This window comes from Notolabrus celidotus, chromosome 8 (assembly GCF_009762535.1).
Source record: "Notolabrus celidotus isolate fNotCel1 chromosome 8, fNotCel1.pri, whole genome shotgun sequence".
Classification (NCBI taxonomy): Eukaryota; Metazoa; Chordata; class Actinopteri; order Labriformes; family Labridae; genus Notolabrus; species Notolabrus celidotus.
The window spans coordinates 22,558,680-22,584,407 of NC_048279.1; the positions used below are offsets into that span (position 1 = coordinate 22,558,680).

The following is a 25,728-nucleotide window of genomic DNA, read 5'->3' on the forward strand; positions in this document are numbered from 1 at the left end:
AAGTGTTAGCATAATGAAAATGATTGCCAGCTTTTTCCGTGTTGTTGTTTAACAACTTGTTAAACCATTTCCTAGCCGACATTACAATTTGGTTGGATGACACAACACTATGAAAATTTAAATTTGGTGTTGAACGCTTGCATTAGCTATTGTCTGATGTTAAAAAGACTGACAGTCTTCAGGATTTTAATTACCCGTTGTCTTTTCAGTTGCTAATCAGTAAAGTTATGGATCTTTGCTGAAGGCTAACACTAGTACATTCATTAGTGGCCCAATATTGGATTTCATTGAATATCTTCTCATAATGATATAGCCTTCGGGAGTAACGGACAATTTTTCAAGGCCTCTGTTGTGCCAGCCGTTTGGGAAAGAGGACCTCCAACCAGGACTTCCTTTTTCTATGAAGTGCCATTGCTTAGAGTGAAGCTAGCAATTTGAGAACAAGAATGAATGGAGTTGGAGATGAAAAACAACATCTAGAGTGGATGTTAAGGCATTTTTCGACCGCAGGAACTTTACCCCGGAACTATGGACTTTACCCCTGAACTAGGTGCGTTTTGACCGGAGGAACCAGGGTCTAAATTTAGTTCAGGGGTAGATAATCTCCCCCCTGAAAAGCCCCTGCTTGGGGGGGTAGTACTTTTCAAAGGTCCTGGGCCTTTCGGTTGAACGTAACAGTGTTTGTGGAGGTAACACATTTGTTGAAACACAGAGGGAGTTCCTGGGAATGCATACTAGTTTAGTTTTTTATTGAGATTTCCAAATATTATTTAATATCATTTTTTTTCTCCATATGTCACTGGCCTGATTTACACAATCTACCCAGGACTTCAGCCGGCGGTCGAAACGCAGACAACAATGGGGGCACAAGAACCTTTTAGTTCTGGGGGAAGTAGTTCTGGGGGCTAAAAGACCCCAGAACTCTTGGTTGAAATGCACCTTTAGCTGTACTTGCACAAAGATGTTCATTTAAACATACTGATTAAAGCTAAACCATCTTCAGACAACTTTCATTTGGGAGCAAATACTGCATCATGGCAATGCATTTTGCTGTTCTTGCTGTTTTTGTGGATACAGACAGTGCATGCTGAAATGCTAGTAGACGATAGTACTCCGACTACAAACAGAAACCAGATCTCTTTCAAGTGAAGTGATTTTTCACTTAAATTAGCTGACTGCTCACTCCGTGTTTTCAAAAATCACAAGTTCAGTTGTCTCCAATTACACAAATTACAACCAGCAACATGAAATTATGAATTTGAGCTTTCTACCCGGCATGCGAGCTCAAAAGGAAACTGGCTACTGAGTGAATACGGTCAATGCTGTTTAACATAAACCATATCAATCTAGTACTATAGCTATTGGGTTTTGGTTAAGTGGCATGCATCTGTGCTTCAGCAAAAATACGGTGAAGCACTTGGACTGTGTTATTACATAACACACCTTTCCCCTTGACCCCTGCAAGTCCTTTGTGACTCATTGCATTTATGTGAGCAGAATGGATGCCACCTGTTTTAATTCCTAAATGAGCCTCTGTCCAGATTGGCAACTGGCCCAAAGTGTCATAACACAGGTCACGTCGACAAGCCCCACAGTCAATCTACATTAACAAAGTAGAGTCAATGTCAAACGTGGCGTCAAAACAACAACAGGGGCAGCCTGTCTATCAGCCGTCTGATGTTGATGAAAAGTACCAAAACAATACCCTAAATCATATGTTTCTGAATGTGACGTTTCATGCTTCATCAGGTGGTCTATAACAGGGGTTCTAAAACTTTTTGGAGCCAGGGACCCCTTACAGATGAGAACATTTTCCAAGGACCCCCTCAATTACAATTATAAGCACATGCTTACTACCATTTGCACTCTTAGATGCCCTTGGAACTATTTGTATTGTAAAACCAATGAATCTAAATACTTCAGACCTGTACCATAGTGATAAACAGATAACACTTCAATTTGAATCATGTAAATACCACTTGTATACTTTAAAACAGAGGGTCATTTCATTCCTTGTGGACTCAACATGACAGCATTTATACTTTTCAAGTAATTGATCTTAAAAGCTTTGAGAAAATTAACAGTAGCAAGACTCACATATCCCTTCGAGCCACTAAATGGTATCCTAACAATGGTATATATGCTGTTTTTAATGACACAGCACAGTTGTATAATTTATTAGAAATACATTCTAATTATTTCACGGAACCCCACGCTATGGTACACGAACCCCCAGGGGTCCCAGGACCCCACTTTGCGAACACCTGATCTATAAAATAAGATGTGCTGATGTACTGACAACATGTGTGTTGAAGCGTTAGTCTCCCTCACAGGCAGGTAGAGGTTTACTATGCAAAAGGTGCTATTTTGACTACAGGTCTTAGAATCTAAAGTTGTGAGTGCAAGCAAGACAGTGTTATGTGTGTGTTTGTGTGTGTGTTTGTGTGCTACAGCTTTACCTGACGTAGAGGGAGCGTTTCTCACTGGTGCGCAGGGAGCCTGATCCTGAGCTCATGCTGCTGTTCATCATCTGCTCCCTCAGGTCGTGGATCTTGGACTCAAAGCGACTGTACTCTGCATTGGTAAACAAACAAACAAAGCAAGCTCAGTCAACAGCACCCCAAAATAAGCCCTTCAAGCATATTTTACCCCTTAAGGCTTTTAGGTTTGTTCATCCAGGGCTTAAGCTTTATCGATCATGTTGAATAAGGATGGGAAAAAAAAACAAGTTAAACTGCGCCCTCTAGTTTCCCTTGAAAATTTTCTGTGATGTGTTTCGGTTCGCGCTGCGGTGAGCTGGAGCGAATAGAGGGAAGGTTCAGCAAATCCTTAGACTGATTAATGACCCCAGGAACAGATGGTTTATCACAGATCTGCCTTACACATCCAGTAATGTCTCATGTCAGGTAATTAATTATACAGATTAATTAAGTTCAACATGGGCTCTTTAGTGTGGTTAAAAAAGGGAAGACCTCCAACAATTTCCAATGCATGACCATTTGTCATAGGTGTGTAAATCCAGGAGCTGCTCAGGAGCGCGGGGATGATATATGAATCCACCTGGACCTGCTCATTAACAATGCTCTCATTAGCCTGCTGTGCACAGCGTCCTCTGTGCCCAGGCTGCTGGAACGAGCTGGGCCATGGCAGCACACGGCTAGATAAACAGAGCAGCAGATGCAGCTAGAAAAACAAGTTGGCTAGGTGGCTCATGTGATCACACAAAAGAGACACTGGGATGACATAAAAACTGCACCAATCTGTGATATATTCAGATGTTTTGACAGTTTTATATTTTCATATTGCTGTAAAGAAAATTAATTGACATTTTGATGGATATGAGTGCCGGAGTTAAGATACTCACAACAAACTATAATCACATTACAAAGTGATAATGTGAACAATTACTCCAATGACACGACATATCTGTGTCTTAGTCATAATTAGGCCATAGTATAATGAGTGCTAGAACATGTTATCCACAATTATTCCACATCTCTTATACTGTCACGCCTTTTCCCAGTTGACTCCTTCCTTACAGCTCTATCATCCATATCTGGCAACACTTCCTGTAACGTGAACATCAAGAGATCAAAGTCCAGGTTCTGTCAAACAAACCTACAAACACCTTGGAAAAGCAAACAGCCATGACTACAAAGACAATTTAGCTGAAGTCAGACCCCAGCTCCCGGAAAATTCTCAGCAGGTGCAAAAACAAGATACATGTAGCTGAACTCTAACCTCCCTTGTTGAAACCTTAAAGGGATTTCAAAGCAAACGTAGAACCTGCCGCAGGCCTCCTGCCAGCTCCCCACCCAGCTCTCTGCTCAAAGGGTTAACAATACAACAGGGTGACGCTGCAAGGTAAGGTAACCAGACACCGCCTGACTGCCTGTAACCAAGAGCAACATCATAGCACTCCTAGAACAGGGACAGCACACACGGAAACAGCCATTCAGACTCGTCCACTTGGCTTTCAAACATAGGAGGCAAGAGAGAGCGAGAGAGAGGAGGGGTCCAGGGACAAGACAAAGAGTAGCTAAATAGACAGAGCACCCTTAATACCCTGCGTCACGAAACCACCAGCATGAGGGGCTGGTTGAGATCTGTGCTGTTGGTATCAGGTGGAAGAGCTAAATGCTGTGCTAGTTCACATTCCTGACATCCAAATGATTAATCTCATTACTGTAGCCCCGTACTACTATCAGCTGTATGCCTCTGTTGGAGGCATAAACAGAAACATATTTTTAGACTATGCCTCACTACAAAAACTTGAGTACAGGCAGTTGTGCAACATAAATATCTTTGCGTGCAGTACACATGCATGTCTGTGTAACACTGGCATCATCAATCTGTCAGAAAACACTCATCAGTCTACAGAACTCTCCTTATGCTTTAAGTGTACAGGTATTTAAAGGCCATGAAAGGAAGTCTCCACCTGTTGCACAAATAAAGGAAGGATACTCCTCTTTCTTAAATACAAAGCAATGTGATACTGGTGAATCAGGATACTGTATCGCACCAGCTTCATTAAGGAACAGCACCGCTGAAGCTCTATCAACCATTTTTCCCGTGGCCAAAGGTCAAAGCAGTGACGGGAAAACATCTTTCATAGTGAGGACAATATTCCGTCACTTAAGGTAGATAACTGCCCACACTGATGATCACTTCTATATAAATTAACCAACGCCAAATAAAGGACGCCTTTGTGGCCTAGGGTTTGGTTCTGACTATAGATGCACTTAAGCAATCCTGAAGGGTATTTATGGCACTGAGGCAGATACAGGGCTATTCAATTAGATGCTGTTTACATCTATATCAGTATGCTAAGTCAGGCATTACTGGCACTTGCTGGCAATTTTGCTGGAAGGAAACCCTGTCTCTTTCACACAGTTTATCAGGTAAACACTGTCATTGGAAGGGTAGTGGATATTGGCAATTGCATGACTTTTCCTTCATTTCTTTCTACCTTCATGTCTATCATAGTGCTATTCTCACCCATCAAAATCAGCAAAATATACAAATAAATATGCAATGCAAAAACAAAATACCTAATAGAAACCTTTGCAAAGAATATTTGACTGAGGATTCGATTTACATGGGTTCCGACCAAGCGGCAACCTCCGGTCTAAAAATATGAGTCTAATGCAGAAGTGCTAAAAGCTGCAGTTCATCGAAGATCCGCTTGAGGCTGGAAACCACAAACACACCAATTCAAAAAAGCTTATCTTTACAGCAGAAATAAACATGTTTACAGCCTGGTACAGAAGACGAGTGTAGTCTGGATAGCTCATTTCTCGATCGGCACACACTGTACAGGGGGTGAATCTTTTTCTAACACGGTTATTTCAAAGATATTGAGATTACGAGTCTTCCAATGAGAGGCACAGCTGACTTGATTGACAGGCGGGAACACTGTAGCTGTTGGCTAGGAGGCTCCAAGCCCGCCTCTTTACGTCACAATCGCTCGACAGCAGCAATATGGCTGCCGCCGATGATTGGCCTCAAAACAGCCCGTCAGAAACAGATGGGTGACATCATGGATACTACGTCTATTATTTATACAGTCTGTGGATCCAACCTAACATTTTAACAAACTCCTGTAAATTGTTGAGTCACTGAATTAAAAGGACAAAAAACAAAACAAAAAAGTACTCCCATCACTCAGCATTACTGCTCCTTTACCCTATATTCTCGCAGTTGAATAAATGACCAACAAAATTTAAAAAAAATGATATTTAGATCATCCATGTATTTGATGGACACTCAAGGAGCTTCACAGCAAACACTCAAATCTTTACCTTTTCATAATGCTTCAACAGCAAGTGCTTTTATACTGTAGACAAATGCCAGGAAGCCTGATTTAATCAATGACCCTTACAATATGTCTGTAGTTTATTAACAACTGATGCATCTCTATGTAGTTAAGAAGGATGTGCCAAGTCCGTCACAACAGTTTCGACTAGCCTGGCTCTTAATCTGGTATCAATTACTCATTAACATCCTGACGTACTAACACACCTTTGAAATACTGGGCAATGGCAGATCACAATGGACTGAATATATATATTATTTTGGACTGTCTTTTATATAATGCTCACTCTAATCTCCTGGCTACTCACGGTGCTTTTACACTACATGATGTCACATTCACCCATTCACACCATATTCATACACTAATGAGAGATGCTGCTATGAAAAGCACCCATCAGGATCAACTAATCCTACTCACACTGATGTCACAGCCACAGGGGGTAGTTTGGGGGTGAAGTGTCTTGCCCAAGGACACTTTGGCATGTGGGCAGCTGGACCTGGGATCGAACCCCCTGACCTTCTGATGGAGGGATGACTAGCTCTACTGCTGATCCACAGCCACCCCAATGTTAAATATCTCTCCCTTAAAGCTCTTAATACACAAGAGCAAGCCTTTATTTTTAGGACTGACCCACAGGATGAAAAGACAGCTAATAGAAACTGGGACTACTCTGTATCTCTCACTCCCACTGCGTGTCCTCATTAGTTGTACAGCTTTTTTATTTTGGGGGACGGTCGCTTCTCTTTTGATCCAGTTATGCAACACAGCAGGCATGTACATGTAATGTGAGAGAGTGTTATGTTCTGTGGGAGAGTAGAGCCAGCGAAGACACAAATCCCATCCCCAATGTAATATACGGCTGGAGGAGTATGCAGACCCTGCTTTAGCTGCTCCTACAAAAACGGTAGTACTTCACAGTGGTGTGAGTTCTGTGAGGGCGCATGGAGTTTAACATTTCCTCTATGGCACTCCTCCCACTTCCTTCATGCAAAGATTTTAGTGTAATTACACTCCTTGATAGTGGTGCAAGGCAGTGTGGAAATACTCCCTTCATGTCCACTCCTTTAGAATTAATGCGAGTCTGAGACTTACTGATGCTCCAATAAGCTACCCAGAGTCAGGAGGCTGGCTGCTGAAGTTTGTGGCTTCTGTCAGAGGTCTTTGGACTCTTAGACCCCAACCCCTGAGGATACTCTCCCAGGCAGTTCTCCCTGCAAATACCAGCGTACATTCTACCCTCTTCCTCCCTCTGACTTTCCTTGTCCAGCTCACCAGGGGTCCCTCCTCCTGCTACTCTCAATATGACCAACATGTCACACACTGCTTTAGGATGCCAGGAGAATGACTGCAAACAGATCTCAGGTCAGCAGAGGGGACGGAGGAAGTCAATCATTTGCCCGCACTCGACTTGTGTGTTTAGAGTAGTTACGCATTGTGCACAAACAGATAACTGTCCTTCACGGGGTTACAAAGGGGGCGCAGAGCTGAAAGCACGGTTTGGTGCGGAAACAAAGGTTCCCTTCAACAAACCACATCGTTATTCAAGATGCTGCTTGATTGGTCTGGCATGCAGGGCATCGACTCATATGGACAGAAAAGGCATTATTGTGAGTATTTGTAGCAGAAGGAAAACCTATGCCACAATATTGTCAGTTCGGATCCAAGCACGTGTCTCCCTCTTTCTCTGCACAGGTCCCTGCAAATCCAGTGATCCTGTTCTACCTCAACTTCAATGACCTTTACCTTGTAAAGCACTTTGGTCAACATTGGTTGTTCTTCAAGATGCTGTATAAATAAAGTTGCCTTGTCTTGACTTGACCAAGGAGAGTTATTGGACATCTAGGGCTTTTGTTTTATTGAAATATAAAGGAATAAACAGTAAAAGCATGCCACGACTCATGTACCATGCATTCCAGTCATAGTCCAACCCAAGAGGTTAGCCTGGATCTAAAGCTCACAATATCCTCCCTTTTGTTGTCATAGCATTACTGAGGCATGCTCAGGTATGCATGCAAAGACAAAAAAGGTCAGAAAAAAACACAAGCGCTGAGGTATCTGTAGCTTTATGCATAAACAAGTGGGACCATTTTGTAAAACAAGCTGTTTTACATTTAGAGAATAAATAACATGTAACTTAAGGATTGGTCAGCTTCTTGTCAGACACTTGTGTGTCCTCAGTCTGCTGTGTCAGCAATATATAGAGTAATATAAATGTAAATCACAGGTTAGGTCACTGTTTAAGACACCACAACTGAGCTGACACACACCTGTTTGACCACACCTCTGTCACCCCACCTTAAGGTTTAGGTTACGTAAGGACAGTAAAACAGAGGGTTTAAAATACCTTAAATCAATCCTGTTGCATATGAGTTACAACATAAAGCTACCTTAGGTGGTTTCCAGTAGGATTCATATTAATATGTTGTCAGAAACTGCAAATAATCCACACAAAGTCAGATTCCGGATAGTGACAGGGGGCTAATCACTGAAGTAGCTGTGTTAACAGTAAAGCAGGGGTGAGGCTATCACATGTCCGCTTAACACTGTAATTTATTCATTTCAATGGTAAATAAAAGACAGCCATTTTCCACCGTGAGGGATTAATTCTCGCTTTAAAATGCTCCAAATACAAACCTATGTGACACTGTGCAACTGAGGTGAAGCTAACTCACAGGTTAAAGCAAGGAAGAGGAGTACTCACTACCTCAGTACAGTAGCAGTCCAGATAAACCTGTTCTGCGGTGATAGGAAACACACAGCGTGTTCCTGTTTCACAGAGTCAATGTAATCCACGATCTCGCTTCCTTGTCTCACCTCAATTAATTTAAACCGTTGTTGTTAGTTCGCTGTCGCAGCCGGTAGTTTCTTCATCCAGCCATTAGGGAGTTCATGCGGCTTCTTCTGCTCGGCTGCTGTTGTATTATTCGAGCCCATCCCCCATCCACGCAGGCTGGTAGATAGATAAAAGTTTTAAGTTTCCTTTTCGTCCTCCACCGTCAGTTTCAACTTAAACTTCCCTTGCTTGTCGGACTGGAAATAGAGCCCCGGTTAGTCTCTTCTCTCCATGTCCTGTGCGGGTTCAGGGTCTACATACAGCGGCTGCTCACGGGAGTTTGAACGGGGAAGGACAACAGCGTTTGCCCGCCTTGCAGTTCGCTCGACACTTCAGCCTGCTAACACAAGTGCCGCCCCTAAACATGAATACTGCCTGCTTGCCCTCATTTGCAGCAGCTACTTCATGTCACATTCCCCACTAGGTAGGCTAGACATGAAGTATCAGTTTAATGTTGCACAAGTAGCCTATCGCAGGTATTTAGAGCTGCATTCCTCACAAACTTAAAACAGCAACAGGGTAACAATGGCATGAATCAAAGCAGCAGAGACACAGGGATATCCTGACTCCTTTCACCTTGTACCAGCCAATGACTTCCCTAAGGAAGCACGGGATCCTACATATCCCATAATGCAATTTGACAGTACCTGTCACTGCCTGGTAAATGCTGCCCGCTCAAAGGAAGAGTGAATGAGAAGACTGAACATAGCTTAAAAAAATAGGAACTGTGGAGGGAATACGGGGGAGAAATATTGTGAGATTTATCATCACACCCAAACTTAAAGGAAAATTGTCACCTGTCCCACAGCCTTGCTGGAGACAGTGTGGTGAGCATGATGTTGATCACGCTCATGTTTTTTGGCAATGTGTGAAAATGACTGAATACTGGGATGAAGTGTGGAAAGGAATGACAGCAATTATAGGTTATGAAATTCCTAAGACATGTGAAGTGGGAAATCTGGGAAATTTAACATGGGAAAATCTACAAAGCAAAGACATGTACCTGGTTGGAATACTACTACTGGCATCAAAGAAAGCTATAACAAGAAAGTGGTGTAAGGAGGACCCCCCCACTCAGAGAAACTGGTTTGAGATTGTTGAAAAACGACATGATATGGAGAACTTCACGCATAATTTAAGACTTCAACAATCAGCCTGCCAAGAAAAATGGAAAAAATGGACGGACTTAATAACCAATCAAAAAGTCTGAAGAGAATGGACGATTTTAAAGGAGGCTAAACTGACGTTTGCTAACTGACACCAAAGTTTGTTTAATGTATTTATTTGATGTAACCTCATCAAGAAAATCAAATAAAATATAAGTTAAAAAAAAAACAAAAAAAAATAGCAACCCAAAATTTGTTTAGAGTCAATAAGATGCCTATAGGAAGAGACTTGACTTCACACTATGGCTTTTAAATAGAGATGGGATTTATAGCTCTTTGCCGGGAACTGGATCTTGAGGAGCCGTTCCTTCCAAAGAGCCGTTCAAAAGACTGGCTCTTTGGCTCATTGTTATATTTATTTCTTTTTTAGAAGTCAACCAGGAGTAACTTGTTTTTATCAAGGAAACAATCACTGGTAGAAGTTATAAGATAAGATTTGGATCAGAATAATTCAAACTTACACATCCCACCAATATATGTACTCTATTGGTGGGAATTGTTCTAAAATATTGATTATCATTTAATTTGGCATCTAAACATCCCATAGGATGATGCCATATCCAAATGATTCAACAGCGAGATCACTATTTTGAATTTTCCCTCATCTAAAAAACTTTGTGGCACTATAAAAACTATGCAGGCTACAGATAACTTCCATGCAAAACAACTTAAATAAATTAAATAAATGTCTTCACTCCAGTCGGCGGCGCTGACTAATCTCCTCCCCTATGTTAGCTGCAAATATATAGGCGCGTTCACGTGCATGGAGCGTGCTGTGGACAACTCATACTTGGAGATGGCATTGGTCGTTCACGTAAAGGCAGCGTGACAACTCAGACTCATGGGGCACACAGGTGACATGTGAAGGCAGCGTGGGCAATCTGCATAAACAAACAGCTTCCAAATGAATGGCTTGCAACTGTGTATCGGTTCTCATCGTTCATTCAAAAGACCCGTTCAAAAGACTGACTCGTTCGCGAACGTCACATCTCTACTTTTAAACCTTGCAATGTTGAGATTTGGCGATGAGATGTATCATACAGGCCTATTTGATAAAGGATTAGTGACTCCTAAGTATATGCAAGCTTGTACTTGATAATGCTGTTGCCATGTCTTGAAGATGTATATAATTCCTGTATGCTGTTAACAATCCAAATGAACTTACCACAAACTAAAAGAAAAATTCAAATAGCCAATACAAGCACAGGTTACATCAGAAAATATATGAACATAGAAAAAACAATGCAGAGAAGGCTTCAGGTGGGGGCCACAAGGAGGCAAATACTCATAGGGGCCTAAAAAGGCTTAAGAATACTTCTAGAAATGAATGTTTTATGACAAATCATTCCAATGCAGCCCATAAAAACCCGTGAGTGTGAGACTCATGTTGGCACAGTATCATGAAGTATTCATGTGTGATATGAAATTTAGTGGCTTCACCTTCAGGCCTGTACTGAGCGATGATGGTGACAGTCTGTCCAGCTCTCTTCAGTGCTGCAGCCGCTTGCTCATGTGTGGCATTCCTTAGGTTCACTCCATTCACCTGTAAAAAAACAAGGTAAACAAACGATTTGTTAGCAAGAAAATCCAGATTCTGTCTGAAGGTGTGCTTCTTGCCTAACTAAGTAGGTATGGAGAGGAAGCACGTTTAGCTGGAGGGTTTTACTTCACAGCAGAAAAAAGTTTGACTATATGTATAAGGGCCTAACATTAAAATATAAACATTTCATGTTTTTACTGAAATATAAGACAGCGGATTGAAAAAGAGTGAACTGTTTTTATCTTTCAGCAGTTAAGACATTCATTGACCCTCCATTTGAGTATCAGTGTTTTTATATAGTGTGTTTTTTAGTAGCACAGAAATAAAACGGGCATACATAAAAAGCATCAATGGGTTTTTCTGGAAGACTTGAGCTACTAAATACAAATCAAATGGTTTAAATATGTAATTTGTTATACACTTAATTCATCTACAACATTCTCTTTTCTGGTAAAGCACAGCTTTGCTCTTCTGAGTTGTTATGGATTTTAATGTCTCGCTCAAGGACGTTTCAGGAGGGCAGATTTTTGCTGGCTCTCCAAACACCAGCCTACATGAACTCTCTCCTAATTATTCTAACAACAGGAGCTTGGCCCGAAAAAACAAACAAACTCAAAACTGTCTCAAACTTGACATAGTTGTTGATGAGGGCAAACTTGAGGTTTGATGATACAGACCGAAAGAATTCTGTCGCCCCTCCTCAACTCGCCGCTCAGGTCAGCTGGCCCTCCAGCCAGGATGAAGGATACGAAGATGCCTTCTCCGTCCTCTCCGCCAACAATGTTGAAGCCTAGGCCTGTGGAGCCCTTGTGCAGCAACACCTTCCTCGGCTCCCTGCCAAACAGAGGGACAACATCAGGGTGAAGGGCAGGACAGAGAGCAAAGAGGAGGGGCAGAAAGAGAGATATGACCAGAGATGTAACAGAAGGAGCATGAAGAGAGGCATACAAATACTGTTGCATACAGCAGCCATCTTCTAATGTTCTTTGAATGTTTGAATTAAAGTGCTAAACAAAATAATACATGAACAAAATAATCATGCTGCAATCAATTTGCCAAAAAAGTTCACTCAGCAACATTGATCATACTTCTGCATTAAATGCAGCTAAACAAGCCGCAGCACAATAAGATCAAATGTATTATCACCTGTCTGTATAACTTTCTGCTCTGCACGGAAACCTCATGGAAATGTACACGTGAACAAATTTTAACACCCACTCATATTAATGTACGCAGACACAATGAGCCACCTCCTGCTCGACAGACCCACTGAATCTCTGCTTTAGCTTTAGCCACTATGACTCATCCTCAGGCAGCCTATTCAGACTGCCTCAGATTTTAGATGCTAAAGAGGCCAAAACCACTGCTGTGGTCCAACAAGAACCATCTGAGATCACACTTCACACGGCTGCACACACACACACACACACACACACACACGCACGCACGCACGCACACACACACAAACACACATACACACACACACACACACGCACACACACACGCACATTCATATATCACTTGAAAGCCCCACACCTATTCCTGCATGCATACTTTGCAGACAAACGCTCACATAAACATACATGCATGTACAGACAGTAGGCATAGACACATACAGAGATGCACACAGTTTCCCTCTCTTTCCAGAAAACACTGCATGGTTCCCATTAGTGGTCTACTGAGCCTGCGGTCAACAGGAACAATTCCCACTCAATCCCTAATGGCTGCGCTCTAACTTGCTGTTTAGGCCATTTCCCCCCCCCCCGACAACAGCGGATTCTGCATTCCAGACTATCGGAATCAAATCCATGACTGCCTGGAAAAATCCCCGATTACTCCATGCACAGAAAATAAGAGCAGTTGAAAGAGCGTAATGTTACAACTGTGCCTGAGAAAGTTTATGAAGACTGTGAAACTGTATTCATTTCAGTGAAACTGAATTTAGATGCAGATTTTACAATGTTAGTAATTAGGATACATCAATAGCAGCTTATCAACAGATTTATAAAAGGAATCTTTTTTAAAATTAGGTATATGCTTTTTTTGTATTATCTTTGAAGTATCAGAGATGAGAAGAAACACATAAACAAAGTCTTTGGGTACGCTGAAACAACTGACTTGCCTTCAAACAAGTCAGGCTTAAAATAACCGTGCTTTTCATCCCAGCTCGACACACACGCACATACATCTCCATGGTTACCTCACAATCCAGAACCGATGCTTGCTTCTGAAAGAGCATTTCCTAACAGAGCGTTCAGGCAGCGACATGGAGGATGAGATGTTGACTGTGAACATGGTGGCTATGTCACATCGCTCGGCTCTGTGTTATTCCTCAAACCCCTCGTTCCTATCTGGTCCTTCAGCCGAGAGAGGAGCTGCAGTTTTTAGGAGCTCCTGTGATTGGGGGCCTGGTGTTTGCTATCTTATCCTTGTGTGCTGTGATGGGAAGCAGCTCCTCTTTGGGCTGTCACAAACAGCTCACTCCCCATCATCACCAGCAAGACAAGACTTAACACTTAACCCTAACGCTCCCATGCAAATCAAATTCTCTACACCAAGAGAATTGCATCTGGAATAACTAAAACTATGTCACATCAAAAGCAAGCTGGGTGAGTCTAACTGGAGGCTATCCAAGTTTCACGCCGTGCTGTCCCCTCGTCCCTGCTCTGATGCTGCTTTGGGTCCAGCCCTCCTTCTTTAAATACAGCACACCAGCATTCCTGTCTGTCCACCCAGTCCTCTGGAGACTAGGCAGACAGATTCCCAGAAGCTCTTCTCTAATTTTTCAGAGTGTAAACAAACTGAGAAGCTCTTGAATGTAACTTTCACAACTTTTAGGCCTTTGATCTAATGCACTCATATTCTGTGCATGCTGGAAGCTGTATGATTTCAATGGACAGCAATGTTCACACAAAGGTGTGGACACAGAACAAGGCCTGCGCCTTTTTCCTTTATCTTACTGTTTTTCCATTGGATGAGGATTACTTAGACATATTCACAGAAAGTGGGAGTGAATTCCTGCAGTTTGAAATGCTAGGATAAACTCCCCCCTCCCTATCACAAGACCTGCCTCCCCTCCCTCCCTTTTCCCTCCTTTGCCTTTTCATCCATGCCAGGAATGTAAACAGTTACAAAGCGGTAAAACCCTTTCTCTTTTTCCCGCAGACATTTCTTGTCCCCCCCCCCAAAAAAAAACACTCCAACAGCTATATTTTCCCTGTCTGCTTTCGGCGGAGGCTGTCGCAGCTCAATCCTAAAGCTGTGAATGGATATCTGGGCTCAGGGGTTCAGCGGGTCATGCTGCCCTGGACTCAGCACAGTAATTGGCTCTGCTTGGCTGATTAATGATGGACACTGCAGATGGACGCCATTTCCCACAGACAGACACTACCTCTCACTGCACTCTATGTGTTGTTCTTCTCTTCTAGAATGGATCACGGCAGCTCATGTATAGGGGGCGTATGCTGATAAAATTGAAAACTGTGTCTTATCTCCGTTTCCAAAATTTCGCCAATATATTCTCTGTGCCTGCCTCTTCTCTGTGGCCAGCTTTTTTTTTATCCTAGGGAAAAAATGTGTTCACTGCTGAGGTGACAGACAGTTAAAGATATTTCATTCCTCTCACTGTGACAAAGAAAAAGCTGAAGCGATAAATAATTAACACCTAAGACAAGTGCTCAGCTGAATCTGCTGTGATTACTTTTATGTTAAACTTCCTTCTGCAGCTTTTTAAGAATCAGAGCCAAAGGTCACAATTTTCTTTGTCATTAGTGACTCCGATGAGTCAAAGGTTTGAGCTTGTGCATGTGTGTGTATGTGAGGCACATGTAGTCACTGATTAGCTCACCTGCTGCTGCAGTCCACAGTCTATACACATTAGCATCGTCTGAACAAAGCAACCTAACTAGGAGCACTGTTGTGCATATCTAAGAAGTTCTGCCCTGATAGGAGCGGCAGGCTTGTTTAGTGATTATGCGCACTGTCACCACTGCACACAACATATGTTTACACCAAACACGCTTGGAGGTTTTTTTATCTCTTATCGGGGTCCAACACGGACACAGAGACAAGGGAGCTGTGTACTGAACCGACATATCTGCAGAAGAATGGGGGTAATATCAGATGGAGAAAAAGGGGGAGGAGGTTGTCGAGGGATGTGACTGTGATGACACCACTGAGGGGGAGGTGCAAATGGGCAGAGGGCCTAAACACAAGCTCTGACTCACTCCTCACAACCAGCCTGCTCCACTTCTGCGGAGGCCTGTGCTTACTACAGCATCCATCGAAAATAACTCCCCATCTCGCTTGTAGCCAATGGGTGATCTGCTGGGGCCCCATGGAGGTGTCTGCTATCTGCCTATCTGTCTGATTTAGCTGGATGCTTATGTGCTGTGATTGAGAATCAAGTCAACCATGAGAGTCCTCTGAGACAATGCCACATACGCCCACTAGGGGTAAACAGGTGCACGCATGGTCAGATTTATGCAGTTCTCTTTTGTACCTTTGATTGTGGAGTAGTTCAGATTGCAGGATGTATATCCACAGGTCTGAGTCTCTTATAACTTTGCATTATGTGTATGTGCGCTTGTATGTGTCAGCACATCATGAGCGAACATCTTGGTGTACAGTATGTGTGTGTGATTTGTGCTGGCAGCATGGGTGACAAGAGGGGTTAGACCCGGGTGCATGGCCTGGTTTTTGCAGTGTGCAGATGAATCATGACAGCTGCAGGACTGTCTGCTGCTACCAGTCTTCTGGCCCGTACCAGATCACACTCGTACTGCCCATTGCATTTATGGAAACAGCAAGGTCTGGTGTTTATATTTACATGCATGGAGCAGCAGGCAAAACATTCCAGCGCTGCAGAGCAGAATGTTTTTTTATTGGGTGGTCCTTCCTCCCATCCTCCTGCACTGTCTTTTCTTTTTAATGCCACAACCTGCCTTCAGATTGAGCAAGAAGCAAAAACAGAATCTGTCTCTCTTTCTCTCTTTCTTTCTTACTTACGCAAAAGTACACAGGGAACAGAAATGTGCAAGACATATGTCACACACAACATAACATGCTTGACACAAAACACGTTACATTAAAGCAATGGGACAAACACAGAAACATCATCACATTCATCCATGAGATGGACAACAAGACAGGACTGCAGATAAAAATGTATTAGATGATATACACAAAATGAAAAAGCAGGAGACCTTTTGCATATTTAGAAATACCTAACACAAAAAACACACTGCCAGAATGTTATGCGTATATTTCCAGTAGAATCTACCAGTAAAAGTAGCTTCGCCTGATATACAGGCTTAGATTTATCGAAGCCTCCTGACAGATGGAATAGAGCAGCTTGTGGGAGCGTGAAGCCCTTTCAGCTGCTCTCCTGTGGAGATGTGTTTGTGAAGAGCAGGTACGACTCCATTTTGTACTACACTAAACAGGGACCTATTGTCTTTGATTCATTGACGTGAGCAGAGTAGTTAGAAAATAGATGGACCACTAATGAAGATAGGGTAGACCTTTTGAAATATGAAACGAGAGGAAATAACAATCAAAACGTGTGCACAAAGGGCAAACAAAATAACAAGCTAATTTCTTCAGAAACATTTCAGCTCCATGGTCAATTTGCTGTAATAGAGAGTACTTTTTCTGCGCAATTCATGTGAAATTCTGAAAGATCAAATGGTGTCTGCATTTAAATCAACTACAGAGGTTTTCATACAAACACAAAAAGCAGCAACATATTTAAAGCAACAGACAAAGCAGTCATCAGACATGAGGGGAGGGAACATTTACATGCAAACACGGACAAAAGCTGCAACTAAAAATTATAACTTTCCCTTCATCACTTTCTCTTCTGTCGCCATTTCCCTACACTCACCACACTTCTTTTACTTTTGCCATTTGAGCAAAAAAGTGGTGTAATAACCTACAGGACAGGCAGGTTCCTCTCTGGCCCTAATCCTGATACACAGAGGAGGGTTAGCTTAGCAAGGCGTGATGGACTAGGTTAGTACCTGCCAGAGAAGGGGAGAGGACCTTGGCACAAGGGAGCAGGGGAAGGACAGAAGCCTCTGTAGAGGGCCTGGGGCCCCTTGCTGTCCCCAGGTTTGTTGATGACACTGTAAATAGGCTCAGCTCTGCTGTGGGGGTACAGGAATCACAGTGAACGGGACAAGTGCAGGACACAAATAAAGCACACAAACCAACAGAGATGCGACAAAAGCAACATACAAGTCATGAAGACAACTTGTACAAGGACATTACAGAGCCACATAACACACACTCATCTAGTAACACATGCACTCGGCAGCAAAGCACACAGACACACTTTGACGCCTGCATTCAGTCACGCACACACACACACACACACACACACACACACACACACACACGCGCGCGCGCACACACACACACACACACACACACACACACACACACACACACACACACACACACACACACAGACAAAAAGAATGGGGGAATACAGCCTCCTCCCCAAAGCTGTGGGTTAAAATGACTCAAGGCCTCGTGGGACACTCAAATCAAGCTCTATGAATGCTTCTTCTGATCCAGTACTTGGATAGGATGTCAAAGGTTAAAACACAGTCATAACAAGTACAAGAAGAGACAAGCAGCCTCTCTGCAAAGTATTTGGTCAGAACACAGCTACCACATACTGTCCAGATATTATATAGTGAGCTCCACCAGGGTAACAATCAGCAAAGCAAAAAAAAAGCAAACACATTTAGTCTAGAATTACTTAACATGATCAATCAAAATTACTATATATACCTGAGCAAACAACACCAAGATAAAGGCATAAAAACTGCAACAAAATGGAGCCTGCTACAAATAAATTAATTCAGACAAAAAAATGTTAAATGGCAAAAAGACCTGTCTCAACCTGATATAATGAACTACAACAAAAGCACAGCTAGGCCTTCAGCTGATATTTACGAGCAATCTACTCTATGCGCTAACTCACAAAGCCTGTGTGTGATGTGTGGCAAGAGGGTCATTCATGAGGGAGGCAGTCTGTAACCTACCTTGTGAAGTCTTCCTCTCCCAGCATGTGGCGGGGGACTGGCGAATACCTGGACGGGGTGACCTGGGGCGGCGGGTATACGGGTTTAGGCTCCATTGCCCCCATGTAGTTGTGGCTGACGTGGTTGTCTACCATGGTTGGGAAGGCTGGAGGGAGGGCCAGGCCAGTAGGGGGAAAGAAAGAATGATTACAACACAGGCAGAACAGTGAGAGTGGGTAACAACGGCAACTTCACTACGCTAGCAAAACATCTGATGTAAAGGTTTTGGCTTTTTGTGCCAGTGGCACAAAAGGCATGATGTGGCCATTAGACTGGAATATCACTACCTATGAAGTGAGAAGCTACAGAATTGGGTACATTCAGGGTCCCCAAACAAATAATCATACTTTCTTTAATGATCCTCTTAACCAGCAATTAGGGCAAAATTGCGAATCAAATAAATAAATAAAAATATAAATAAAATAAAACAAAATAAAATGGAATAAGTTAAAATAAGATATAGTAATACAAAAAAATAAAAAAATAAAAAAAATAAAATAACATAACATATAATAACGAATAAATGCAATACATACAACAAATACAATAAAGTAATATAAACAAATCCCATCTGTCCCATCCTTGCTTGATGATTGCTGAGTACTAGCAGGTATTAGCATAATAACATGCTAAACTAAATCCTGAACATGATTAATGTTATTTATGCTAACATCAGTATGTAAGAAATGTCACTGTGAGCATATTAGCATGCTGACATTAGCATTTAGCTTAAAGCACTGCTCATAATGCAGCTACCAAGGCTGAGTCTTATACTTGTTAATAGTGCTGTATCTTCACTATGCATTAAAGGAAAACTCAACACTTCTCACTTTTCTTTCTTCTCTGCTCTGATAATTTTACAGTTACAAAAACAACCGCTGAGTGTTCAAACACAGCAGTAGCTTTAAAACTAGCTAAGGTATCAAATGATTGGTCAGATGATTGTTACTGTGGGGATAATCAAGCCAAATAATCCAACAATTTTATTCAATGGTACAGATAATCTAATGAATACATCACATGAAGTAATAATCTAGAAATAAATGAACAAATATTTGTGCAAAATGTAATCATCTGGTCTTATCTTTTCATACTTCTTTATAACATTGTGTCCACCTTTGCAGATCTCAGCAATTCACTCAATAATAGCAATGATATTGTAAGTAATAAGAGTGTATGCACAGTGTATAAAATCAGGTTTTGGTAGTATGAAAGCTGAATATCCTTTCTTTGTTTGTGCTAATTTTTGAAACGACGATGTTCAGTGATATTGTACCTGCATTGTCTGTCATCCATAACCAATGAAGAAGACATTTATCATTATTATTATTTTTTTAAGTTATATTTTTGGCCTTTTTGCCTTTATTTGATAGGACAGCTGAAGAAAGACAGGAAATGTGGGGAGTAGAGAGTGGGGGAAGACATGCAGGAAATGGTCGACTGGCCGGGAATCGAACCGGCGACTCCTTCGGCGAGGACTGTAGCCTCTGTATGTGGGGCTCTTAGACCGCTAGGCCACCAGCGCCCCAGAAGAAGACATTTTTAAAAGGGAGATTTTGAAAAAAACTCAAAGCAGTGTTTGTACTTTTTACACAAAATCCAATTCTCTGTGTTAACATTCCTGATGGAGGCAGCTGAGCATAATAAAAATTGAGCGTTTCAAATCCAGATCATCTGACCACAGGACACTCTGTCACAGGGTGGGCAGAGGCGGGGGGTGGGGGGGGGTAAGTCTGCATCACAGGCTTGCTTAAAACTAGGAGCACTGCAAACATGAAGAGTACAGAAAAAGCCCTTGATGGCCCTCCTTCTAATACTAAATCACTGTTTTGTGGAAATCTGAAATTCTGCAGCTCAAGATCGTGGGCTCTCATGAGCAGGTGGGATGTGAGAAACCAACCACACTCAGTGGGAGGCAGAGAACTGCGCTTGTTGTTTCTGTGGGTAGGATTGTGTGTGTGTGTGTGTGTGTGTGTGTGTGTGTGTGTGTGTGTGTGTGTGTGTGTGTGTGTGTGTGTGTGTGTGTGTGTGTGTGTGTGTGTCTAAGCATTCACTACATTCACTATGTGGGTGTGTGGGCATAACAGTTTTGGGAAGAGAACAGTGATCCAACTTCAAAATTCATGCAGGCCTACTGTAACATCTCTGTTAAAGATAAAAAATGTTTCACTGTCCAAAACACTCCATCATGAACCATCAGTTAGAAATCAGCTATCTCCTTACGTCAAACACTGTATATATATTTTAGTTCGAGATTTGGAGCTGGCTGCTTATAGATTAGTGGATACAGGATGCATTGTCCAACTTTAATCACCAGAGCAGGGTTTTTGTAAAGAAGTCATGAATATGTATAGAGTTTAATGTTAAAAATTGAGGTTTAAAATGAATCAAATATGCATTAGATGTTAAAAAGTGAGATGATTATGTGAGTATGGTACACCACATATTGTTTATTTTGTTAAAAATAGACAAGCAACAAAATCCTTTATTGCACAGCTGACTTTTTACTGTCTATTTCAAATACAAGCTATAATTCCTGCATAAACCTTTTTCAACTTGTATTCACTTCAAATTCGATGCATATTTCTGTGCGAAATTATCATATAGAACTCTTAACCTTTGCAGCATGATGACTGAAAGAACAAGACGAGGTAGATACGTACTGCTGGAGTAGTCTGGCGGGGCGTACATGTCGTTGAGATGCACTGGTCCTGGTTTGGCCACCTTTAAGTAAACCATATCCGAGGTGTTCTTCAGCGCGGCCACTGCCTCCTCATGACGCACGTCCTGCAGCACGATGTTGTTCACCTGAATGTGATGATTATCAAGACAAGAGAGGAGGATGAATCTGTGTATCAACACCTGAACACCTTGTGTCTTCGCTGCGCTGTGACAACATCAGGCATCACACCAGGCATCACACCAGCCAACACAATAATGAATCATAGCTTGAAGGTATTATGAGATTTCAAAGCACAGTGAAAGGTTGGTGTTCTTTGCAGCGTTAACAGAGGTCAAAAGCAGTAGGTAGAAGGTTCGGAAGATGCTCTGAATTTCCTCAGTTTCTCTTTTAAGATCTGAATCCCTGGAAACATGCTGTCAATCTAAAGTTATTCAACACCCTGAATTATATCTGAGATGAGATATGGATGAGTTATAACAGTACTTCTAGATGTTTATCACTCTACTTTAAAGTACAGTATTGTTGATTCTCTTCTGTGAATTTGCATTAAAATGACACATGTTTTAAACATACAGTAGAACGACCACATGTCCCTCTAAGGCAGGGGTTCTCAAATTTTTTCGAGCCAGGGACCCCTTACAGGTGAGCAAATTATTCAAGGACCCCCTCATAATTATAACATAGATTAAGCACATACTTCCTACCATTTGCACTCTTGGATGCCCTCAGAACTATTTGTATTGTAAAACTTGTCAATCTAAATACTTCAGACCTGTACCATAGTGATAAACAGATAACACTTCAATTTGAATCATGTTATTACCACTTGTAAACTTTAAAACTGAGGGTCATTTCATTCCTTATGGACTCAACATGACAGCATTTATACTTTTCAACTAATTGATCTTAAAAGCTTTTAGAAAATTAACAGTAGCAAGACTTGCATATCCCTTCGAGCCACTAAATGGTATCCTAACAATGGTATATATGCTGTTTTTAATGACACAGCACAATTTTATAATTAATTAGAAATGTATCAACTATTTTACAGACCCCCACGCTATGGTTCGCGGACCCCCAGGGGTCCCAGAACCCCACTTTGATAACCACTGCTCTAAGGTATCTGGGTGTCTTGTGTTCATGTAAACCACAACAATCATCCCTGGCGTGGTTTTTTTTTATTCCGTAGAGAAGAATTATCTTGACTTTTCTATCGTGAACTCACCTTTGACGGCTACAATCATGCCTGACATTGTGTTCTAACATTTCTCAGATTTTGTGTTTCTTTTTTATTTACCCAAAGCAGTTTGCAAAAAAAAACATCCCACAAATTCAGCAGGACTTAGATACATGAATAAACAGAAAATAATAATAAGTGTAGATGCTTTTAGAATAACAGAATTGATAATTGCACAACATTGGTGTCTTTCTTTAATTTGGTGTGCTTCACAGATCACTAATGAGTTCATTTTTCACATTTCAATTTGTGCTTTATTAAAAGCAGGTGCAGTGGGAAGCTTGAGCCTGTATGCAACGTGTTAGAAACATGAACCCAGCTGTGGCTGCATGGTTCAAGATGTAGAGATTCCTTTTCAGTCTCTTATAACAAGCTCCTATCAAATGATTTGAAATATCCTGTGTTTTAAATCCTCCTTTAAAGGTGTTGTATTTTAGCAGTATAGCAAGATCAGTAGAGCAGCATGTCTGTATTGCATAATAATAAATAACAGCTAAGTGAAAGTGCAGTTATTAGCAGGTTTATTTCAGTAATGATGTTAGCTATAAGTGATGTCCTCTTTTCTTATGTAATATCTTCCTCTTATGATATGCTCATATGCCTTTTTATTGCCCCATGTCTCGCTCTAAAATGTTACATTATCAATCATCCACAAAGTCATAAATGCTAATGCATGCTGTGCATCCCGCTTTGTATAAAACGATAGCATGAGGCAGCCAAGCAAATAACGTAATGTACTCAAGATGTCCCATAAACAGTCAGTCGTTTCAAACTATCTCCTCGACTGCAGCAGCAAGTGCCTGTCACCGCAGCTTACAAGGAGTACTATTTTAAGTGAACTACATCTACACCTGATTCATTTTGGTTTGAACACTCAATACATGACTGAATAAGAGGGAGGCTCATACAGCTAGCAGGCGGTCTCCAGTCTGCAGGCGTCCGTCTTTTTGGGCAGCTCCACCTTCTATGATCTTTGTTATATAGATGCTGTTGTCTCCTGGGATGTGCTGGTTTCCAATCCCTCCGGCAATGCTGAACCCAAGCCCTGGTTGAATAATACAAACAGTCAGACTGTCAATATGAGCACATATTTACATATTTTCAGATGTGTTTCATGTCTGGAGCTTCCTCGTCAATGCTGAAAACTTCATTCCGATTTATACATATCACCTTAAAAGTATCATTTTGTCTGTAGCTTCTGATTAAATTCTTAAAAATATACAATCAATAGGTCTTTGACAAATATAAAAATGTGCAGCGGTGTTGTGTGATGATCAGTGGGTGTCTCAGACCTTTAGGCCCTTTCAGCAGGTTAACCTCCAGGATTGTCTCAGGTGGGGCCTGCCTCCGACGCACCAGCAGCCGCACCACTGGCCCCGCCTCTTTCAGCGCTTCAACCGCCCGGCTGTGCACCACCTCAGACACATCAACATCGTTCACCCGCAGTACGCAGTCATTCACCCCTGGGGAGGGGAAAGATTTAATAAAATCCCACACGCCATCTTGTCAGTCAACAGATAACAGCGATGGAGTTAATTCACTGTACAAAGACAGAGGGAGACCTTAGCAAGGCTGATGCGATCAAAAAGCTCCAGAGCACTTAAAAAGCACTCCATATCATCATTTTTGCATGTTTCAGGCTTTGCTTTTCCAGTGAATCATAACTTGAGAAAACACAGCGAGCCCAGAAGCAGAGGGATGAAGAAAACTCGGCCTCCCACACAGCACTGCCAGGCGGGACACACAGCTGCAGTGAGCTTTAGAGAGGGGAGTGTGGAGAGAGGATGGAGGGGTGCAGAGCAGTTTGAGAAGGACAGAGCGAGGTGAAGAAGAGGGAGGAGGGAGGATGGGGAACTTACCCAAGCCTTCCATCCATAGCAGCTGCTCCTCCAGGGATGATCTTGGTGATGAAGATCCCCGGATCATCAGGAATGTGGGGATTGTCTATTCCTCCAGCGATGCTGAAGCCCAGGCCAGAGTTCCCCTGCACACAGGTTATGATTGGCATTTTCAGTATGCTACAATAAAACACACACTCACACACAGACACACACTTGAGTGTAAGTGATGGAGCCAATGCAGGCTCAAGGTCAGCACTATATGGCTCTTAAGTGTATTGCTATTTCAGAGGAACACGTGATCGATGCAAACTGCTCCTGGGATTTCTTCATGCGTTGTCCATTTTTCGACACGTGTGAGTGTGTGTGTGTGTCCTTGCAGGTGACAAATGATAATGGCATGTATTCCATTAGAAGAGGGCACTCCATTGAAAATGTCATGCTTATTCCATCAAGCCACAGAGCGGTGTCAGTGTTAGAAATACCCTGTGTCCACAGAAAAGTGGATTTATGGTCCAAAGTGAAGATGAGAGGAGAAGTGCCATCTCTATTGCATGATACAGAGATTCTCACTCTCTGCATGAGACAGACACTACAATAGTCCCATCTCTCCTGCCCTTGCAATGACAGAGGACCCATTTGGATCCAGTGGGTCCAGGCGCACTGCTGCATCTGACAGCCGTGGCCACAGAGACAGGCAGCAAACAAGACAGCTGAGAAAAGACCTCGCTTTATTATTTTCTATAATTAATGAGCAACAGTCGCAACAAATTAGGACAGAGGGAGTCTGAGGCCTCTCAGTGTGCTGCTCTGGAGCCGAGAGGAGTGCACTGGGCCTCACCACCAAATGTTACACACCCACAGACCTTTAAAAGTGTGACTTTGCATAGCTTATTCAAGCTTTCTGCAGAAATGCCTCTTAGAGTGGAAGGGGCAGAGAGGGACTTTGCATCTATCAGGGGTTTGGAGGGGCATCTATATGTGGGTGGAATAACAAGAGCAGAAACATATAGGGCTGCCACTACAAGCCAATCCAGCACTGACAAGTGCAGCAGTGCCTGCTTAACAATTGAACAGGAGAGCACTTTACATTTCTGGCGTCTGCTGATGACATGTGCATCAGGATTATGTAAAAAGCTGCGCCTCAGTGGCATTATTCTGTGCTCATACTCACACATAATATATTCTTACTGCAGTGATGTAACTGCTATAACTTAACCAACACACAGCCTATCATAAATGATCCTCACAGCAGAGATTTTTTTTTTTTTTTTGATGGGGGGTTCTCAGCACTTGAGATGAGTGAACAAAGACTGAGCTGCTTACTACCACCTAGTGGGGAGAAATTTATCCATCATACAGAAAAACAGGAATGTGTGTATTGAGGAAAAAAGGAGAAAAAAGAAGAGTCAAACTCACCCTCTCCAAAATGATCTCTTCATATTTGTACATCCCATCACTGCCATTTACCTGTCAAAGTCAAAGCGTAGTTGTAAGTGACATTGCTGAGCTTGATTTCTGTCAT

The 25,728-nt window shown here is 42.2% G+C and overlaps 1 protein-coding gene across 3 annotated transcripts in view; it reads right to left on the minus strand.

Annotated features, from left to right (window-relative positions):
- The window catches only part of dlg3 (discs, large homolog 3 (Drosophila)), a 100,983-nt gene that overhangs the window by 12,171 nt on the left and 63,084 nt on the right, over positions 1–25,728 (minus strand). The window contains exons 6-15 of one of the 3 annotated variants that reach the window (XM_034690069.1): positions 25,623–25,673; positions 24,225–24,349; positions 23,658–23,827; positions 23,274–23,410; positions 21,109–21,253; positions 18,407–18,551; positions 17,375–17,500; positions 12,032–12,188; positions 11,255–11,357; positions 2,460–2,574 (exon numbers count right to left, since the gene is read on the minus strand). In XM_034690069.1, the coding sequence (XP_034545960.1) occupies positions 2,460–2,574; positions 11,255–11,357; positions 12,032–12,188; positions 17,375–17,500; positions 18,407–18,551; positions 21,109–21,253; positions 23,274–23,410; positions 23,658–23,827; positions 24,225–24,349; positions 25,623–25,673 (1,274 nt within the window). Of the gene's footprint in view, positions 1–2,459; positions 2,575–11,254; positions 11,358–12,031; positions 12,189–17,374; positions 17,501–18,406; positions 18,570–21,108; positions 21,254–23,273; positions 23,411–23,657; positions 23,828–24,224; positions 24,350–25,622; positions 25,674–25,728 lie in introns of all 3 variants that reach the window. The other 2 variants (XM_034690070.1, XM_034690071.1) reach the window with 2 other exon arrangements.